General features: G+C 45.9%; 1 protein-coding gene across 6 annotated transcripts in view; it reads left to right on the top strand.

The window, feature by feature from the left end:
• The window catches only part of ldlrad3 (low density lipoprotein receptor class A domain containing 3), a 149,609-nt gene extending 134,553 nt beyond the window's left edge, over positions 1–15,056 (top strand). For 4 of the 6 annotated variants that reach the window (XM_073049149.1, XM_073049146.1, XM_073049143.1 and 1 more), the window contains exons 5-6: positions 1,372–1,738; positions 11,729–15,056. In XM_073049149.1, coding sequence (XP_072905250.1) covers positions 1,372–1,738; positions 11,729–11,918 — 557 coding nt within the window. In that variant the 3' untranslated portion in view covers positions 11,919–15,056. The remainder of the gene's footprint in view (positions 1–1,371; positions 1,739–11,728) is intronic. The other 2 variants (XM_073049147.1, XM_073049144.1) reach the window with 1 other exon arrangement.
• The last annotated feature ends 3,609 nt before the right edge of the window (positions 15,057–18,665 follow it).

Raw genomic sequence — 18,665 nt, forward strand, 5'->3', positions numbered from 1 at the left:
TACAATATAGCACAGTACAAGCCCTTCAGACCACAATGTTGTGCTGATCCTTTTTAGCTACTCCAAAATCCTTCTGATGCTTCCCTCATACATAGCCCTGCCTCTTTCTTTTATCCATGTGTCTATCTAAGAGCTTCTTACATGTTCCTAATATATCTGCCTCTACCACCGCCCCGGTAACACGTTCCTCACAGCCATCGTTCTGAACAGCTGTCTCTGACATCCTCCCTGTACTTTCTTCCAATCACCGTACAATTATGCCCCCTCGTAATAGCCATTTCAGTTCAGCCCACTGAATATTTGCCAGCTCACAGACCTCATAACCTATTTTCCCCATTGTTCCAACCCTTCCCCCCCGCCCCAAGATTCCACTGCACACCCACACACTAGGGGATAATGGCCACTTAACCTACCGATCTGCTCATCCTTGGGATGTGGAAAGAACCTGGTGCATCCAGGGGAGACCCATCCGATCAGAGGGAGAACATGCAAACTCCACATAGACAGCAGCAGAGGTCAGGGTTGAACCCAGTCGTTGGCGCTGTGAGGCAGTGGTTCTACAAGCTGTGCCATTGCATCGCCCTGTGCAGTTGGTGTTTTTTCCAGCTGAACTCTGTGTGGACTCCAGGGGTTCCTGCTGGAACTCTCCCACACCCAAACAGGATCTGTGGGATTAGCAGGGCAGGTATCACCATAAATGAGAAAATGCCTTTCCACTGGGTTATGTGAATGACACCATGGTATGAATTAACTTGTGTTACAACAGCTAGTCCTTATCTTTTGTAAATTTACATGACACAATGTTTTGGAAAGTGATGGTAGTGGATGTGCTGCATTTGATAGCTCACAGCGTTCAATATCTCTGGGCCTGTACTCGTTGAATTTTATAAGAATGAGGGAGGTTCCCATTGAAATCTATAGAATATTCAAAAGCTTGACTAGGGTAGATATGGAGAGGAAATTTTCAGTAGCAAGACATTCTAGAGCCAGAGGGTAGAAGGACATTTTCTTCTGAACAAAGATGAGGAGGAATTTCTTTAGTCAGAGAGTGGTGAATCTGTGGAATACGTTGCTTGAGATGGTGGTGGTGGCCAAGTCATTGGGTATCGTTAAAGTGGAGGATGATAGGTTCTTGATTAGGGAGGGCATTGAAGGTTATGGGGAGAAGGGAAGAGATTATCAAATAGTGGAGCAGACTCGATGGGCTGAATAACAAAATTCTGTTCCTATGACTTATGGTTTGTTTAGAGAACAGGCTGGGTCGGGGTTAGGTTCCAATTCAAAATGCATGACACCCATCGGCTCTGTACTTGCTGGAATTTCCAGGAGTACTCGGTGCCCTGACTAACGCCCAGCTCTTCCTTCCTGCAGACGACAGCCCGGCCGGGGGCCACGACTACGTGACGTCGGACGTGCGGATATTCCCATACTACCCCAGCGTGGTCTTCGCCATCATCGGCAGCTCCGTGGTGTTCGTCCTGCTGATGGCACTGTTGGCCATGGTTCTGCATCATCACCGCAAGCGCACCAACCTGGTGGGCCACGTGACGCCCCCCCTGCACCGCCTGCAGCACCCGCTGCTCCTGTCCCGGCTGGTCATCCTCGACCGCACCCATCACTGCAATGTCACCTACAACGCCAGCAGCGGTATCCAGGTCACCGCCAGCTCCATGTACCACCAGCCCCTGGCCGCAGAAGAGGTGCCACCCTCCTACTCTGAGGCCGTGCTAGAACGGAGGTAAGGAACTGCCCCATCGAAAACCTCTTCTGTTAATTCTCAAGTAAACTGGTTCGTGTCAGCAAGGTACGTCTTGGCCCAGTCTTACACTCAAGCAACTACAGAGAATTGTGGACACAGTCCAGACCATTACTCAAACCAGCCGCCCCTCGCCGCCTCCGCCTATACTTCCCATAGCTTGGGAAAGCAGCAAACATAATCAAGGAAGAGCCCCTCCGCAGTTATTCTGTCTTTTGCCCCCTCTCGTTGGGCAGAAGTTATAAAAGCCTGTGAGCACGACCACCAGGTGCCAGGACAGCTTCAGTCCTGCTGTTAACAGACTCTCAACTGGAGCTCACATAGACCAAAGGAGAAACACAGAGTCAAGCAGAATAGAGACAGGCACATCTAAATTTGTCCCATTTTTCCACGTTTGGCCAATTTCTTTCAACGCCTCCTATCTGTGTGTCTGTCAATATGTCTTTTATGAAGGACGTGAACTTTCAGGTGAAGTGTTGAGTCTTCATCTCCCGATCTTCCTTATCATGGCCCTAGCACTTTACGTGTCTACCTACACTGCACTTTTTCAGTTATAACCATATAACAATTACAGCATGGAAACGGGCCATCTCGGCCCTTCTAGTCCGTGCCGAGCGCTTACACTCACCTAGTCCCACCTACCTGCACTCAGCCCATAACCCTCCATTCCTTCCCTGTCCATATACCTATCCAATTTTTTTTAAATGACAAAATTGAACCTGCCTCTACCACTTCTACTGGAATCTCGTTCCACACAGCTACCACTCTCTGAGTAAAGAAGTTCCCCCTCGTGTTACCCCTAAATTTTTGCCCCCTAACTCTTAAGGTAGTTCCTACCTACACTTTCTCAGAACCTACCCACACTGCACTTTTTCAGTACTTCCTGCCCGTTACACCGCTGGCATTTAGGGCAGCAAAGAAGGTTCTGGCAGTGTTCAGGGCTTCCTTCATCGTGGCATTTTTCACTACTGCCAGTCCTGCAAGTCCCGGATGGAGACACAGGATACTGTCACACTCAGATGTAGAAGGATTCTTCATTTCTGTTTCCATAACAATTTTGTTTTACCAGCCAGGGTTGTTAGTGCTGAACTGAACCCCTGAACCTGGAGGACCGGTCTGGACTGTTACCCTTTGACCTATTTGGCCTGGGTGACCCTACCAAGAGGCAAAGTGTACAGCCCTGACCCCAGCCAACCTAGCTCTCTGGGTCTTTGAGGCACACAAGCCTCCAAACCGTGACCAGGTTGTGGTCCTGGAGGACTTTCTCAGTCGCTGTAGCAGTATATTCTGCATTCTGTTTCCTTTCTGAAACCACCTTGTAATTATTGTATGCACGATCTGTCTGGATGGCATGCTTTTCGCTGTATCGTGGCCACATGATGATAATAAATCAATATCAACAGTCATATAACATGGGAGTAGGACATTCCACCTACACCATCTGCTTTGACCTTCAGGCACCCATCTACGTTCGTTCCATATTACTCCCCCACTCGTCAACTCTCCCCCAGATTCCACCAGTTTACAGTGGCCCATCACCCTGCCATTCAGACAACCCAGAAGAACCCCACATGGCCATGGGGAGAGCGTGCAGACTCCACACAGACAGTGCAGGAGGTCAGGGTTGAATCAGGTCGCCATGCCTTTCTAAGTGAGTCTCACCAACGGGGACCAATCAGAGAAGGGCTTCATGATTATAGTCTCATTAAAGAATCAGTTTGATTAAAAGCAGGTCATTAGAGAAACAGTATCAGCACTCAGCCCCATTAGACTGGGACTCCATTGGATATTCACTGTATGTAAAGCCAGCTACTTTTCCAGTTCACAAATAAACCATGAGGCATCTTCACTACAGTACCATCTCCCAAGCTCCTTCCCTCTTCCTGTCTGGAAGGGTGAGGACTACAGCTGGAATGGGAACATTACATCTCCAAGTTATGCATAACTCGAACTTGAAGATCTGCTCCCATTCCATGAAAATTCAGGAGTCCAACAACACTGCAGGAGAGTCTTTTGTGAACAGCAGACTTTCGAGAATGCAGCTTATTGCTACTGCCACACACAATTTATGTATTAAAAAACCCATTAAATTTTGCCTCAGGCAATGAAGAATATGAGCCTCACTAAAGGAGATGTTTTCAGTGCAGCTCATGATCAGAGTCCCATTAAGTAGGCAATCCCACTGGCAGAACCCCTTTAACAATAGGAGGCTGACCAAGATGGCTCCGTTAATTAGACATAGAGCCAGTCAGAAACAAGAGAAAATCTGCAGCTGCTGGAAATCCGATCAACAAAATGCTGGAGGAACTCAGCAGGCCAGGCAGCATCTATGGAAAAGAGTACAGTCAGCGTTTTGGACTAAGGTCCTTCAGCAGGACTGGAGAAAAAAAAGATGAGGAATAGATTTAAAAGGTGGGGGGAGGGGAGGGAGAAACACAAGGTGATAGGTGAAACCGGGAGGGGGAGGGGTGAAGTAAAGAGTGGGAAATTGATTGGAGAAGGGGATCTAATAGGAGAGGACAGAAGGCCACGGAAGAAAGAAGAGGGGAGAGGAGCACCAGAGGGAGGTGATGGGCAGGTAAGGAGATAAGGTGAGAGAGGGAAATGGGTATGGGGAAAGGTGAAATGCGGGGGTGGGGGGGGTTCATTACTGGAAGTTTGAGAAATCAATGTTCATACCATCAGGTTGGAGGCTACCCATACAGAATATAAAGTAATGTTCCTGCAACCTAAGCGTGGCTTCATCTTGACAGTAAACAAGACCATGGATAGACCTAACAGAATGGGAATGGGATTAAATGGGTGGCCATTGGGAGATCCAGCTTTTTCTGACAAATGGAGCATAGGTGCTCAACGAATCTACGTCAGGTCTCCCCAACATGCAGGAGGCCACATCGGGAGCACCAGACACAGTAGATGACCCTAACAGACTCACAGGTGAAGCATTGCCTCACCTGGAAGGACTGTTTGGGGCCCTGACTGGGAGTGAAGGAGGAGGTGTAGCACTTGTTCTGCTTGCAAGGATAAGTGTCAGGAGGGAGATCAGTGGGGAGGGATGAATAGACAAGGGAGTCACGTAGGGAGCGATCTGTGTGGAAAGCAGAAAGTGGGGGTATGGAGAGAAAGGAGTGCTTGGAGGTGGGATCCCGCTGGAGATGGCGGAAATTCCGGAGAACTATGTGGTGGACACAGAGGCTGGTGGGGTGGTAGGTGAAGACAAGAGGAACCCCATCCCTAGTGGAGTGACGGGGGTGAGGTGAGAGCAGACGAGCGTGAAATGGAAGAGATGCAGTTGAGGGCAGTGTTGATGGTGGAGGAAGGGAAGCCCCTTTCTTTGAAAAGGAGGACATCTCCTTCGTTCTGGAATGAAAAGCCTCATCCTGAGAGACAGAGCAATTGAGAGAAGGAATTGAAAGATGAATTGGACTTAGGGCCAAGTTTGTTGGGCAGGAGGATAACAATATGAGATTACCCCCACCCCAATGAGCAGAACACGGACAGCATGTAAAGATCACAGTTCCTGCAAAATTTGGCAATAACTATCCTGGGCTGATCTCACTGCTCAGAAGCTTAATCATTGAGTCGTTAGCACCAATTAAAGGTGGCCTGCATTGTTATAAGGTGACATTGGAGAGGATTCAAAGGAGGTTCAGGAAATGACTCTGGGATTGAAAGACTTGTCTGGTAGGTGCTTCAGATCCCTCCAGACTAAGACTAATAGGCATTGGAGAAGTTTTTTCCCTACTGCGGTCACTTTGCTGAACAGTTAACTGCCGGTTAACTGTCGGCTAACTATTACTTGGATTGCACTACCTGTATGTATAATCTATATTTTCATTTATATTTATCATTATTATTGTTATGAGCAGAGAGACAACATCTGCCGGAAGTAAATTCCTTGTATGTGCATATGTACTTGGCAATTAAAGTCTGATTCTGATTCTGATATGAAGCGTGTTTAATGGCTCTGGGCCTGTACTCACTGGAATTCGGAAGAATGAGGAGTGGCCTCACTGAAATTTATCAAATGGTGAAAAGCCTCAGTAGAGTGGATATGGAGAGGGTGTTTCCTGTGGGGTGGGAGTCTAACACCAGGGTGTCCTTTTAGAACAGAGATTAAAAGGAATTTCTTGAGCCAGAGAGTGGTGAATCCGTGGAATTAATTGCCACAGGTGGCTATGGAGGCCAAGTCTTGGGTATATTTAAGGCAGAGGTTGATAGATTCTTGATTGGTCAGGGCATGGAGGGTTATGGGGAGAAGGCAGGAGATTGAGGAGAATAGATCAGCCATGATGAAATGGCAGGGCAGACTCGATGGGCCAAATGGCCTAATTCTGCTCCTTTATCTTAGTGTCTTGTGTACCTTTTAAGCGAGGTTGACTGCGTATGGAACAGGCATTGGAGATCTTACCTGTCCCATCAGCTGGAAGTTATAGTTTCCTGATTCGGAGTGTGTGAACTCAGTGAAATGTGGCCTGTCACAAGCAGAAATCCACATAACTATTTCAGGACTGGAGAGTTTTTATCAATAAGCTATTGTTTTAGTTAATGGCTGCTGGAATTCTAACATGCTTTAAGGCTTCTAGAGTTGGCTATAAATTAAGGAAACAAAGGCTCCCATTCCGAGGGAGAAAGATTCTGTGAAGGGAGTCCGCTGTCCCCCATATATCCATACTTCCTTGGGATCAGAATCACTGACATACGTTGTGAAATTTGTTGTTTCGTGGCAGCAGTACAGTGCAATGTGTAAACCATAATACAAGTTACAATAAATAAATAATGCTGGAGGAATAGTGAGGTTCAGGGACCATACAGAAATCTGATGGCGGGGGAAAGAAACTGTTCCCAAAGCTTTGGGTATGAGTCTTCAGGGCTCCTGTGCCTCCTCTCTGATGGTAGTCTTGAGAAGAGAGCATGTTCCAGAAGGTGACGCCCCTGAATAGTGGATGAGACATTGCCTTTTGATGTTCTCCGTGATGGTGGGGAGGCTTGTACCCCGATGGAGCTGGCTGGGTCCTGTATCCTCTGCAGCCTTTTTTAATTCTGTGCATTGGAGGAGTGTTGCAACCACACCTGCAATACATCTGCAGAAATGTGCCATTTACTGCCTATCACTAATTCTCCTTGGGAAATTCATAGTGAGCCAATTCTGTAATCTGCTAAAGTTCCAGGTATTTAACCCAGCAGGCATGAAGGACGATGAATAACCTTACGTCAAGAGAGTATCTGACTTGGAGGGATTGATGTTCCAGTGACTGCTGTTTAATTGACCGAGGTTGAGAGTGCATCAGGGGGTGCCAGAGCAGTTTTGGCAGGCTGTTGGAGTGTGTCACCATAGTGCACCTGCGATAGGAGAAAAGATCTCTAAGATGGTGGACAGACTGTTGGTCAAGCTAACTAAACACAATTGCATGTGAGAAGTGGTGGTAAGCTACCTTCTCGAAAGACTGCTGTTCACCGAAAGCTCCTCTGCAGTGCTGGATTTTGATGGAACGGCAGTTTGTGACTTGGAGATTTGATATTCCCATTCCAGCTGCTGTCCATGCTCTTCCAGATGTGGTAGGGTTGTGGTGTAAATTGGGAAAGCAGTTAGCAGTATACGAAGTGAATACTTAAAGGTAATGGATGGAGACCCAGACTAATGGGCCTGAATGTTGTTAAGCTACTGATATTGTCTCTTTAATGACCTACTTTTAATCATACTGATTCCTTAATGAGTCCGTGACTGTGAAACTCTTTAATTGGTCCCTTTTATGAAACTCGGTTTAATAGGCCTGTCAAAGTGTGTCATCTCTTCAGCAGGGCCTAAGAATGAAGAGCTGTTAAATAAGAGATCTCAAAGTTCAGTCACAGAACTCAGCTTCCTGCTCAGTCTAACGTAACAAAATGTTCACCCAGAGTGAACCACGCTAAGACTGTGCATCACTCCAGAAATTTAACAGGCAGGTCCGGCTACAGTGCAGATTCCACACTAGTCACTGACTGAATACTGCCATTCCTCCGTCACTGGACCCTCCCTGTGCACCTATGTCTTACTCACCGGCTTGAGAACCCAGTAAGTGACACGTCTCACACCTCAGCAAGCCTCCACTCAACCCAGCAGCCTCCCACCATCTGATGTTCGAAACCCCTGATCTCTGCAATAGGTGATGTAATTGACAGTGAGGTGGTTATCAGGACTTACAGAGGGATCTTGATCTGCTGAGCAAGTGGACTTTAGTTTGGATACGTACAAAGCGATACATTTTACAAATGTGAATGAAGGTTTGGATTGCACAGTGGACGGTAGGACCGTGGGGGTTGTTCTAGATCGGAGGGACCTGGCGGTACAAGTGAGTGGTTCCCGAAAGCAGCGACGGAATCGGACAGGTTACTGAAGAAGCCTTTTGTGTCAGCCAGGGCGTTGGGTACGCTGCAGTTGTCCAAGACGTTGGTGAGGCTGCATTTGGAGGGTTGTGTTCAGTTTTAGTTGCCCTGCTATAAGAAAGGTGTCATTAAGCTGGAAAGAGTGCAGAGGAAGTTTACAAGGATCTTTCTGAGACTTGGGGGACTGAGTTATAGAGAGAGGTTGAGCAGGTTGGGAGTTTTTTTGGTTGGGGTGTAGAAAAATGGGGATTTATCTGAGGGGCATAGACAGGGTGACTGTGCAAGTCTTTTTCCCAGGGTTGGGGGTCAATGACTGGAGGGCATAGGTTTAAGATGGGGTGGTGAGATTTAATAGAAACCTGAGGGACAACATTTTCACCCGGTTGGGGGTCCATATGAGCTGCCTGAGGAAGTAGTGAAAGCAGGAACATAAAAGGTACCTGGATGAGACACGTAGTTAGGAAAGGTTTGAGGGATATGGGGAAAGTGGGACTAGTTAAATAGGAATTTTGTTCAGCATGGTCCTTTTGAGCTGAATCGCCTGTTTCTATGCTTTGTGGCCCTCTAACTCTCAGTGTTCAAAGCCCCTGACCCCGCGCTCAGAATATTGGCTACCTATTTTCACAGACCACTGGTTTGTTACAATATGCTGTTGATCTAATCGATATGTTCAAGAAAATTGTTGAATTGCATACAATTAGTATCGAGAATTGTATAAACTATTCAAGTAAACATAGTCCCCAGTCACATTCTGCTGTGACTTCAATAGTCTTTGACACCACTTGGCCAAGATTATAGTTTCAGGCAAAATCCCATTCTTCTGTACAGCATCACTATAGCAAATATGCCTTAATTAAGCTGTTCAACACATTAATCATTACCATGCCAGTGGTTTTCATCAATAATTTGTTGCAGATATCACAAGGTGTTGATAAACTAAGTAGAATGTGTAATTTTGCTATTCAAAATTGATTGTAATGTTCTTGCTGTCTTGTGCATTACTGTGTGCCTTAACCCTTCCCCACCACTCTGCCAATCCATGTCTACAAAATAATCCTTCGAAAAGTATTGGGTACGGACCAGTCCATCACGGATAAAGTCCACCCCATCCCTGAGCACATCTACATGAAACGCTGTCGCAGGAAAGCAGTATCCATCGTCAGGGGCCTCCACCATGCTGACGGCAGCAGTGAGAAGACATGCTCTCTTCCACTGTTGCCATCAGGAAGAAGGTACAGGAACATCAGGACTCACATCACTAGGTTCAAGAACAGTTATTACCCCTCAAAATCAGGCTCTTAAACCAGTAGGGATAATATCACTCAACATCACTTGCCCCATTATTGAAACGTTCCCACAACTTGTGGCCTCACTTTCAAGAACTCTTCATTAAAAGTTCATGATATTTATTGCTTATTTATTTGTTTGTTTATTATTATTATTTTCTTTTTGTATTTGAAGTCTTTGTCTTTTGTACACTGGTTGAATTCCCAAGTCGGTATGGATTTCCTGGATTCTGTTATGGTTATTATTCTATGCATTTATTGTGTATGTCCACAAGGAATTGAATCTGAGAGTTGTATATGGTAACATATACATACTTTCATAATAAGTTTACCTTGTAATTTGAACTTTCAACGACCTTAGGCATTACGGAGATTTCCTGTGGTGGACCCATAACTGTAGGGATGGCTGTACACAAGATACCGGAGGAACTCAGCAGGATCAGGCAGTATTGTGGATAGTTGATGTTTTGGGTCAAGACCCTTCATCTGGACAGTGAAATGGAAGCGAGATAGCCAGTTTAAAAGGTGAAGGCATGCAGTGATGCAGGCAAGGAGGGTGATGGGAAGATGGTGGGTGGGAGAGAGATGATGGGTAGAGGTGACAAAAGGCCACTGGCCATGGAATCCGATAACAGATAAAGGTGAAGTATGAAATTGAGTGAGACAAATGGGAACAGTGGAAGGAGCGTGTAGGTGATGGGCAGATGGAGTGGGTGGAGGAGGGGAAAGAAGAACTGGGTAGATCAGGAGGAGAGAAAATGCACAAAGGGTCAGTGCTCCCAGCTCTGCTTGGCTCCACCCAGCCCTCTTCTAGTTGGCGCTTGAGATGGGAGAAGGCACCCAGATTGACCCAGTTCCCACTGACAGAAGATGCCTTCAGCCTTGCTGCAGCTGGCAAATCCATCCCAATCCAAATGCCGATCTCCGAGACACTTGTGTGTATGGAGCCACAGAGCAATCCAGCAGAGGACGGGTCCTCGGGTCCAGCTCACCTTTGCTGACAGTAGTGCATTTGTCTTTATTTGGTCCGTATCCCTCCAAATCCTTCCTCTTCGAGTACATGTCCAAATGCCTTTTCAATGTTTTTATTGCACTTGCAGCAAGCACTTCCTCTGGCAGCTCATTCCATATGCAATGTGTTGTGTGAAGAAGTTCCTCCTCAAGTCCCTTGTAGAACTTTCCCCTCTCACCTTAAATCTGTGCTCTCAAGTTTTAGTCCTCCTTCCCAGGAAAAAGGTTGTGCCTTCGCCACATCTATGCCCCTCCCTCTCCTACATATCAACAAATAAAGTCCTACTCTGCCCATCATCTTTACTTCATATCTTCAAGTCGTGGCAACATCCTCATAAATCTCTTGTGTATTCTTTCCAGCTTAATTCTGTCTTGCCTGTTACAGGGTAAAGCAGAGTTGTGGTTGGCAGACGTCTTTACACGACAGGCCGCCCAGGTTCAATTCCTGTAAGGAGCTTGTATGTTCCTGTGACTGAGCGGGTTTCCTCCAGCTGATCTGCTTTTCTCTAACATTCCAAAGGTGGTAAAATGTCCGATGGTTAGGCTAGGATTATATCAGAGGATTGATGGATGACATGGCTTGAAGGGTCAGGTTCTGCACTGAATCACAAGAAGTAAACAGAACTGTACACAATACTCCAAGTGGGGCTTGGAACAACTGTAACTTTATCGTCCCGACTCCTATACTTAGTGCCCTGACTGATGAAGGCTGGTGAGCCAAATGCCAGGGCCCAACATTCACTGTATAACTCCCACACTAGTCTGACTTCCCAAAGTACAACACATCGCATTTATCTGAATTGAAAGCCATTTGGCAACCCTTGGCCCACTTACATAGCTGACCAAGATTTCCTAGTTGAGTGGTTGCAACCCAGGAGGATTTGTAATATTCTGTAAACATTTCTGTACCTCTGTCGGTTTGAGTTATGGGATATTGCAAATCTCTTCAGATATTTTCCTGTCCAGTTGTATCAGAGAGTTTACTGGGCCCAGTCCTGATGAAGGGACTCGGCCTAAAATGTTGACTGTTGACTCTTTTCCATAGATGCTGCCTGGCCTGCTGAGTTCCTCTAGCATTTTTTGTGTGTTGCTCTGGATTCCCAGCATCTGCAGATTTTCTTGTGCTTTCCCCTCCTGGAATCTCACGTGCTATCCAAGCTGAATGATTGGTAGACACCATTTCAAATTGGGTTGGCCAGGAGGTCATTAAGTGACCATTAAGAAAACCTCCGGAGCCTCAATCACTGTCAGGTTTCTTTCTTATTGTTCTGCATTTGCCTGGACTCACATTTCATCTCCTTGTTCCCAGCAGGCCACCGTGGTTTGACCTCCCACCGCCTCCATACCTCTCAGACACTGAGATCCTCAGCCATCCTGAACTGCCACCTTACCGTTCCAGGGCAGGGAGCACCTTGAGTTCTCATCATTCGAGCAGCTTACAGGAGAGCTCGGAAATCAGAGACTGCCTGCTCGGTACCAGATCACGAGAAGAACCGTGATCCAAGAGCCATGCTGTAGAACAGCAGTTGTGGTCTTGCACTAGCCGACACTTAACGACACACTTGTTGAAGGAATCAACTCAAGAAGCAAAGAAAAAAAACAGAGACTTTTAATCGTTCTGACTTGTTTCATCTCTTCGTTGTGAAGGGATGCCTGAGACCTGGATGAATGGTACAATCCAGCTGCCCCCAGATGCTTGGCCCTGGGCAGCTACTTATCGGGCTGACCATGCAAATGATCTTGGGCGTGGGCAGCCTTTTGGGGGCCAGTGCTGAATACATTGTGAAGTAACAGCAAAGCCTGGATAGGAAACCTAATCAATAAATGCAAAAATAGTAAGTTTTGAGATGCATGTTTGCCAGGGGTCGCTGCTGTAGATCCTGAGGCACATACATCTGCAGTAACCAAGTGGCAGGCACCAGCAAGTGGGCAAATCACTGGAGAGCGTCAGGCAATGTAGTGGGGCAGAAAGGAAACGAGCAGAGCTGTGCCGATGTTACATCTGTGGATGCTCGGTCCATTGCACCTCAAAAGCTAAAAAAACAATGTCGGTATCTTCCGCTCTTGGTATTCAACTGACTGCATGCCAGTGGTCGTCCGCTGTCTCGTTGAACTGTGACCCTCTTTCCTCTCTCTGACCCTGAGCTGGAGTGTGGCTGACCACATCCAGTGAGTCCTCAAGGTGATTTGTGCAGGGGATGCCTGGTGTCCATATTGACGCGGGCGAGGATGGCAGTGTAACGTATTTGTCCTTGTAGCAGGGTACTAACCCAACAGCTTCACCGCACCATTGCAAATACACAAGCCTCCAGGCCAAATGAAGGCCTCTAGCTGGACATGCAAGTCCCCTTGGGAAGTCAGTCAGTCAAAGGTCAAAGCTCCATCCCTGGCCATGCCCTCTGCAATGTTTCTGAATCTCAGATACTGGGCTGACGATCATAAAACAGATCCAGCAGTTCCACAGCCAGGTGATACACATCCAACAAAGGATTGCACTCTAATCCATCTTTACTTTGTACGAGCACAGGTAACTGGACAGAGGGTCGGGAGCTTTTAGATTATATTCTGAGATATACTTCCTCTTTCTTAAAAACTTTTTTTTAAGGAAAAAAACACAACTACCCAAAATGCCTTGCAATGCAATGTGCTGGGCTTAGTATTTTAAACATCTATGGTCCTTGGGGATGGTTGTCCTGTCGCAATTTAAACAGAACGCTAAGCCCATCTATAATAACCTGCCCCTTACACTGCTGGCAGTTAGGACAGCAATGAAGGTCCTCCATCTCTGTCCGTCCTTGGTCTTGATCGGGCCAGCTTCCTCATGCCAGTAGCTTTCTCTCGGTCTCGACTATCGTCAGTCATGCGAGTCCCGGGTGGAGACTCGGGAATACCATCAGATGTAGAAGGATTCTTCATTGCTGATTCTGTAATGATTTTGCTTTACCAGTCAGGGTTGTTATCCCTGAGCTGAACCCCTGAACCTGGAGGACTGATGGACCACTCTTTGTCTAGCCTCTACCCTTTGACCTGTTTGGCATGGGTGACCCTACCAAGGGCCAAAGCACAAAGCCCTGATTCCAGCCAACGTAGCTCTCTGGGTCATTGAGCCACACGAGCCTCCAAACCACAACAAGGTCGTGCTTCTACTGGATGATAGGCCCATCTAATGAGGGTTTATTTCCAAAGATGACTGATCTCTGCCCAATCACCCCTATATAACATTGGCACATCCATAACACGGGACAGGTAGCAACAACTAAATACATTTTCAAAATCCATGGCACCAATCTGACTCCAATTGTTTAAAATTTTATAATGCCCAACCTATAGATAACAGCCCCTTCATAACATACTATCTAAAACCAAATTGTACTAAATCCCTCCTAGTTATGGAAAACTACAGCAAACTGGTAACATTGCAAGCATTTGCACTTCACCAACCTACAGTACAAATCCAGTAAATCCCCTCGCCATTGTATGTATGCCATCCTCTTATTGCACTAAACAACGTCCCAGCACACCATCGCAATCCCTCTCCGATCATTGGAGACCAGCTGTAGTAGAAGGTGTTTCTTTACGGTGAGAGGCTCCATTGTTTTGAATTTCACTGCAATAAATCCAATTAATGAATGGAAGTGTTTACCAAGCCCCTTTGATCTAAAGAATTTCCCTGACCAAGCCCAGATTAATGCTATACTTCCTCACTGTGCTAAACATCTCCCACTGTATGCAATGAATCTTGCTCTATACCAAATCCCCTTCAGTTGGTACAGTCCCTCTATACTAACCCTCCTCTCACTTTTATTGTCTTTCATTATGTAAAGTCTTGATCATATTTTCATTCTGCTCTGTCTTCAGGATTATTACCTGATGGTGCACATTCTCTCTCTCCGTTGATTGAATTTTCATTTCTGCATTAGCTTTACTGGCAGCTCTTAAAGTTGTTTGTTCCTGTTCCTTTTTATGTATCTTTGAGGGACAGTTATTCAGAAAGAAAGAAATAAATCAAGGGGAAAAAAAACACTTAAATAGCCTGCGTAGGGAAATTGAGCCCCAAGTCATTACATGAATAGCCATGCCTAGATATGCTGGTTACAATTTATGTTTGGAAACAAGAGTCCCTTGTAAACGTCAGCTGTTCTTGGCTCCAATTATTCAGGCTGCTAACAATCCAAGCTGCCACAACACTACTGAATTATTTCTTGCTCTTTGTGCTCCAGTTCCATGTGCTTTGTGACTTGCAACACTGTGGTGGATGTGCTTGCTTGGATAATTGAAGTACGAAAATAACAAGTCATATATTCAGCAACTCAGAACCTGAATCCAACTCAGCCTCTGTCTTCGGCATTGCCCGAGAAAGGAACAGCTTGCGAAAGATCAGAAAGACTTTTAATGTTTTAACTGGAGTTTGATAACGTGCAGCAGGATAGAATTCTCACTTCAGAGATGGTGTCTACTGTGTATCTATTTAAAGATGAAGAGCCCTTGTCTTAGAAGCTGTGTGCTCATAGAGTTTATAAAGTTATTCACCGTAATAGCTTTGACATGACTATTTAATGAGAAATTTATTCCATGAATGATATTCAGGCTTATGTATAATTTTACTTTTTTGCAATATTAAATATTTGAAATTGAAAGCGAGAGACAGAATACTGTTTAGTATTCGGAGAATGCTGTATCATTACCCAGATCTCAGGGTAAACCCCTTTGACTGGAGGTTATGGGCATTTAGGAAATTTTCTTTCTCTCTAGGTCCTTGGTTCTACATTTCAAAGTTCAAAGTACACTTATTATCATACTATATACAACCTTAAGATTCACTCCCTACAGGCAGCCACAAAACAAAGAACCCATTAAACAAAAGAAAACCGTCGAGCACCCAACGTGCAGAGGGGAAGAAATTGTGCAAACAATAAAAGTAAACCAGTAGCATTCAGAACTGAAGTTTCACAAAAGTGAGTCCGTAGCCGATTCAGAAGTCCGTTAGTTGTAGGCCACAGCCTCGGTTCAGTGCAGAGACAAGTAAAACTCACAGAGTAGTGAGCTGAACTGGTCTGTCCTTCACTTCTGGCCCCGACACTCTGACCTTTTCAATCTGGCCCTGCACGTAAATAGTCCAAACCTTGGGCCGTTCTTTGCTCTCGGACCCGGGCCCCGCTGCCTCGATTTGGCCCATATCCACCTTTCCAAATCGGCTCGGTGCTTAAATCAATCAATCCTCACTCTTGGGACCAGACTCCACTTCAACCCTGCCTCCCCTCAGCTCTGCCACATTGAGTTGCCTCCAAGTCCACTCCAGCAACGGCCAACATTAGCTCATTCCCCACTGTCTGGCCTGGAAGCCACCACCTCGATTCAGACTATACACACCACACTGCATCCGTCCTGCACCTTCGCGACTTCCATTCACACTGCAAAACGCCAGGTTGCATTGGCAATTCAAAAGCTCATCTCTGACAGGGAAGTTGCAGGCTACTGTTTGCAGTGATTGTTTACAAGAAAAAGTGTGATTAATAAACTATTTAGTAGTTCTTCCAACTACCAACAACTTTAAGATCACATCCTCGATTTCTCCACCTGACATAATAGTTGCTTTATAACTGCACAAGCAATTCTTCTTTAATCCCTTTGGTTATATTAATCTTCACAGGAATACAAACCAAATTTTTGTAGCTTCCTCTCTAATCCTGTTATCATTTATTCCATCTAGTACACATCATGGGACTAGATTAGTAGTTATATTCAGTCATCGATGACTATAATCCTCAGGACAGTTAAAGTGATCATCGTAATTAGAGACAAGTGCATGTGCTCCTTCCCACAACTATATTTCTAATAAATTTGATGAGGAACTAGAAGATAAAAAGAAGTGCAAGGAGGTCAGACAGCATCTGTGAAGGAAGAAAGTGTTTCCACTGCAGATTGTCTCACCCCAGACGCTGAATATCTACAGTATTGCCTGTTTTTATTTCAGATTTCCAGGATTTTGTCAGTCACATAAACAGATATTAAGAACTGCTACATAATCAGCATCACTATCTAACTTTGTTTAAGGAAAACACTGTAATGCTTCATAATGGAGAGTTATTAATCTGTATATCAGCATTGAACATCACATCAGATAAGGGGAACGACCACACATAAAGCAATCCACTTTCTATACTCCGGAAATATATTTAGTCGTAATGCCAAGTTAAATACCATCAGTACACGTCTGTGAAGCGTTTAAGGGGCTGATACATGGGCCCAGCCCCTCAGTAGGGGCAGGACCTTACACTGTGGTCCTCCCCATCAAAGTCGCACTGAGCTTCAGCACAGGGCTGTGCACCTTGGGATAAGCCTGTTAGCAGTATTCGTTTGGGGACCTCTCCAACAACTTTCAGGCAGACTATGTTGGCAATGATCTAGGTCCATGTCCCTGGGAAACAGACCGTAAATCAGAGAATGATCTGTTAGGCAGCTGCTCAGGACAAACTTCATCAAGGACTACTGTGTCCCTTTCTAGACAGTCTTGACAAAGGCACAAAGAGGTGGGCAATCATCTCACTGACACTGCGGCAAGCTCGAGGGAGGGGCCTTCTCACTGCCTGCCAAGTGAAGTAGTGAGATCTGGCGATGAGGCATTCTGCCAAACGTCCTTGTCAGTCTGCGTAGGGAACTTTTCCACGGGATCCACTGTATCTCTCTGTGCTGATCGCTGCTGGATAAATGTGGTCAAAGATCCACAGAAACTTTTCTACAAAGGGCCGGTAAGTTTGGCAAGATTTGAATGGAACATCGCACGGTCACTGAAGTGAAGCAGTTCCGGGTGGAGACAGAAGCTCAGCACGCACTGAGGCTTGGTGTTTGCATGCTCCAGCCTGATGCAGCCACACACAAAGGTAATCTTCAGGAAGTTTGGATATGTCAGGTACCCATCTTGGCCCGTCTCTGGGGACTTGTACATCACTTTTCACTCAATGTCGTCTATCCCTTCAGAATCAGGCTTATTATCACTGACACATATCATGAAATGTGGTGTTTTGTGGCAGCAGCATAGTGCAAGACATTTAAAAAGTTACTTTAACTTACACAAATAAATAAATAAATACTGTGAAAGGGGGCTAGTGAAGACCATTCAGAAGTCTGATGGCAGAGGTGAGGAAACTGTTCTTAAAACATTTGAGTGTGGGTCTTCAGAGCAGTTCCCCTGCATCTCCAGATGAAATGCGAGATGTCATGGGTGACTGCCTCTGCACACTCAGGGTCACACTCGCACTACAAACAGTAACGCCAAGAGCACCTCGGACCTCTCGCCCGCCACTCACACCATTCCAACTTTTCTTTCACTTTGACCGTCCACTCCAGCTATTCCACACAGTCCGGATCCCCAGTGCCTAAGGGAAGGAGAACAGAGTACATACATCGAGGACAATTTCTATCCGTGTTATCTGACTCTTTAATGGACTTCGTGTATGATGAGATGGACTCTCGACCTTGCAGTGTGTCTTATGATCTTGCAGCTTACTGCTTCCCCGCACTGCACTTCTCCTGTGACTGTTACACTTTATTCTGCAATGTTACCGTTTCGCCGTGTTCTAGATCAATGCGCTGTGATAATATGATCTGTAGGAACAGTTTGCGAGGCAAGCTTTTCACTGTACCGCGGTACATGTGACAATATTAAACCAATTCCATACCATTATCCGTTGGACCAGTGGCAAATAACACGACCCCTCTCTTCCTGAGGCTGAGTGTGGCCACCGAGCAGATGGATCTGAGGACTGACTTGTGGGTCTGATCAGAAGACAGTGACATTGTCCATCAAGCGCCTCCCATACCCCTCCCTCGTGATGAATTCAACAACACACAGATGCAGCAGTGGGGATTGGGCAACCTTGCCTGACTCCAGGTTTGTTGGTGAAGCTTCCTGTTTTTCAACCGCAAACGCAGTTTGTACAGCAACTCAATTAAACACTCCTACACACAATTTCTTAGCTAACGGATCTGACTGGAAAGCCAGGGTGTCCACTGTGTAGGTTGACATGAATGGCAGAAAAGTCTCCGTGTACTAAATGGAGTGACTCATCTTGGAACTAGGCAGAGCTAAAAAAAAGTCATCAGAGGGAGCAGGTTAAATCTTAAACATTTTAAAGTCCTTAAAGCTGTTAAGATGTGATGAATCTTTACTGGAAAACAACGCTCATTGGTGTGGGAGGAGCAGAACTGAGAGGCAAAGGGTTTTGGATGAAAGCAGGGAAAGGTCC

The sequence above is a fragment of the Hemitrygon akajei genome, chromosome 6 (genome assembly GCF_048418815.1).
Source record: "Hemitrygon akajei chromosome 6, sHemAka1.3, whole genome shotgun sequence".
NCBI lineage: Eukaryota > Metazoa > Chordata > Chondrichthyes > Myliobatiformes > Dasyatidae > Hemitrygon > Hemitrygon akajei.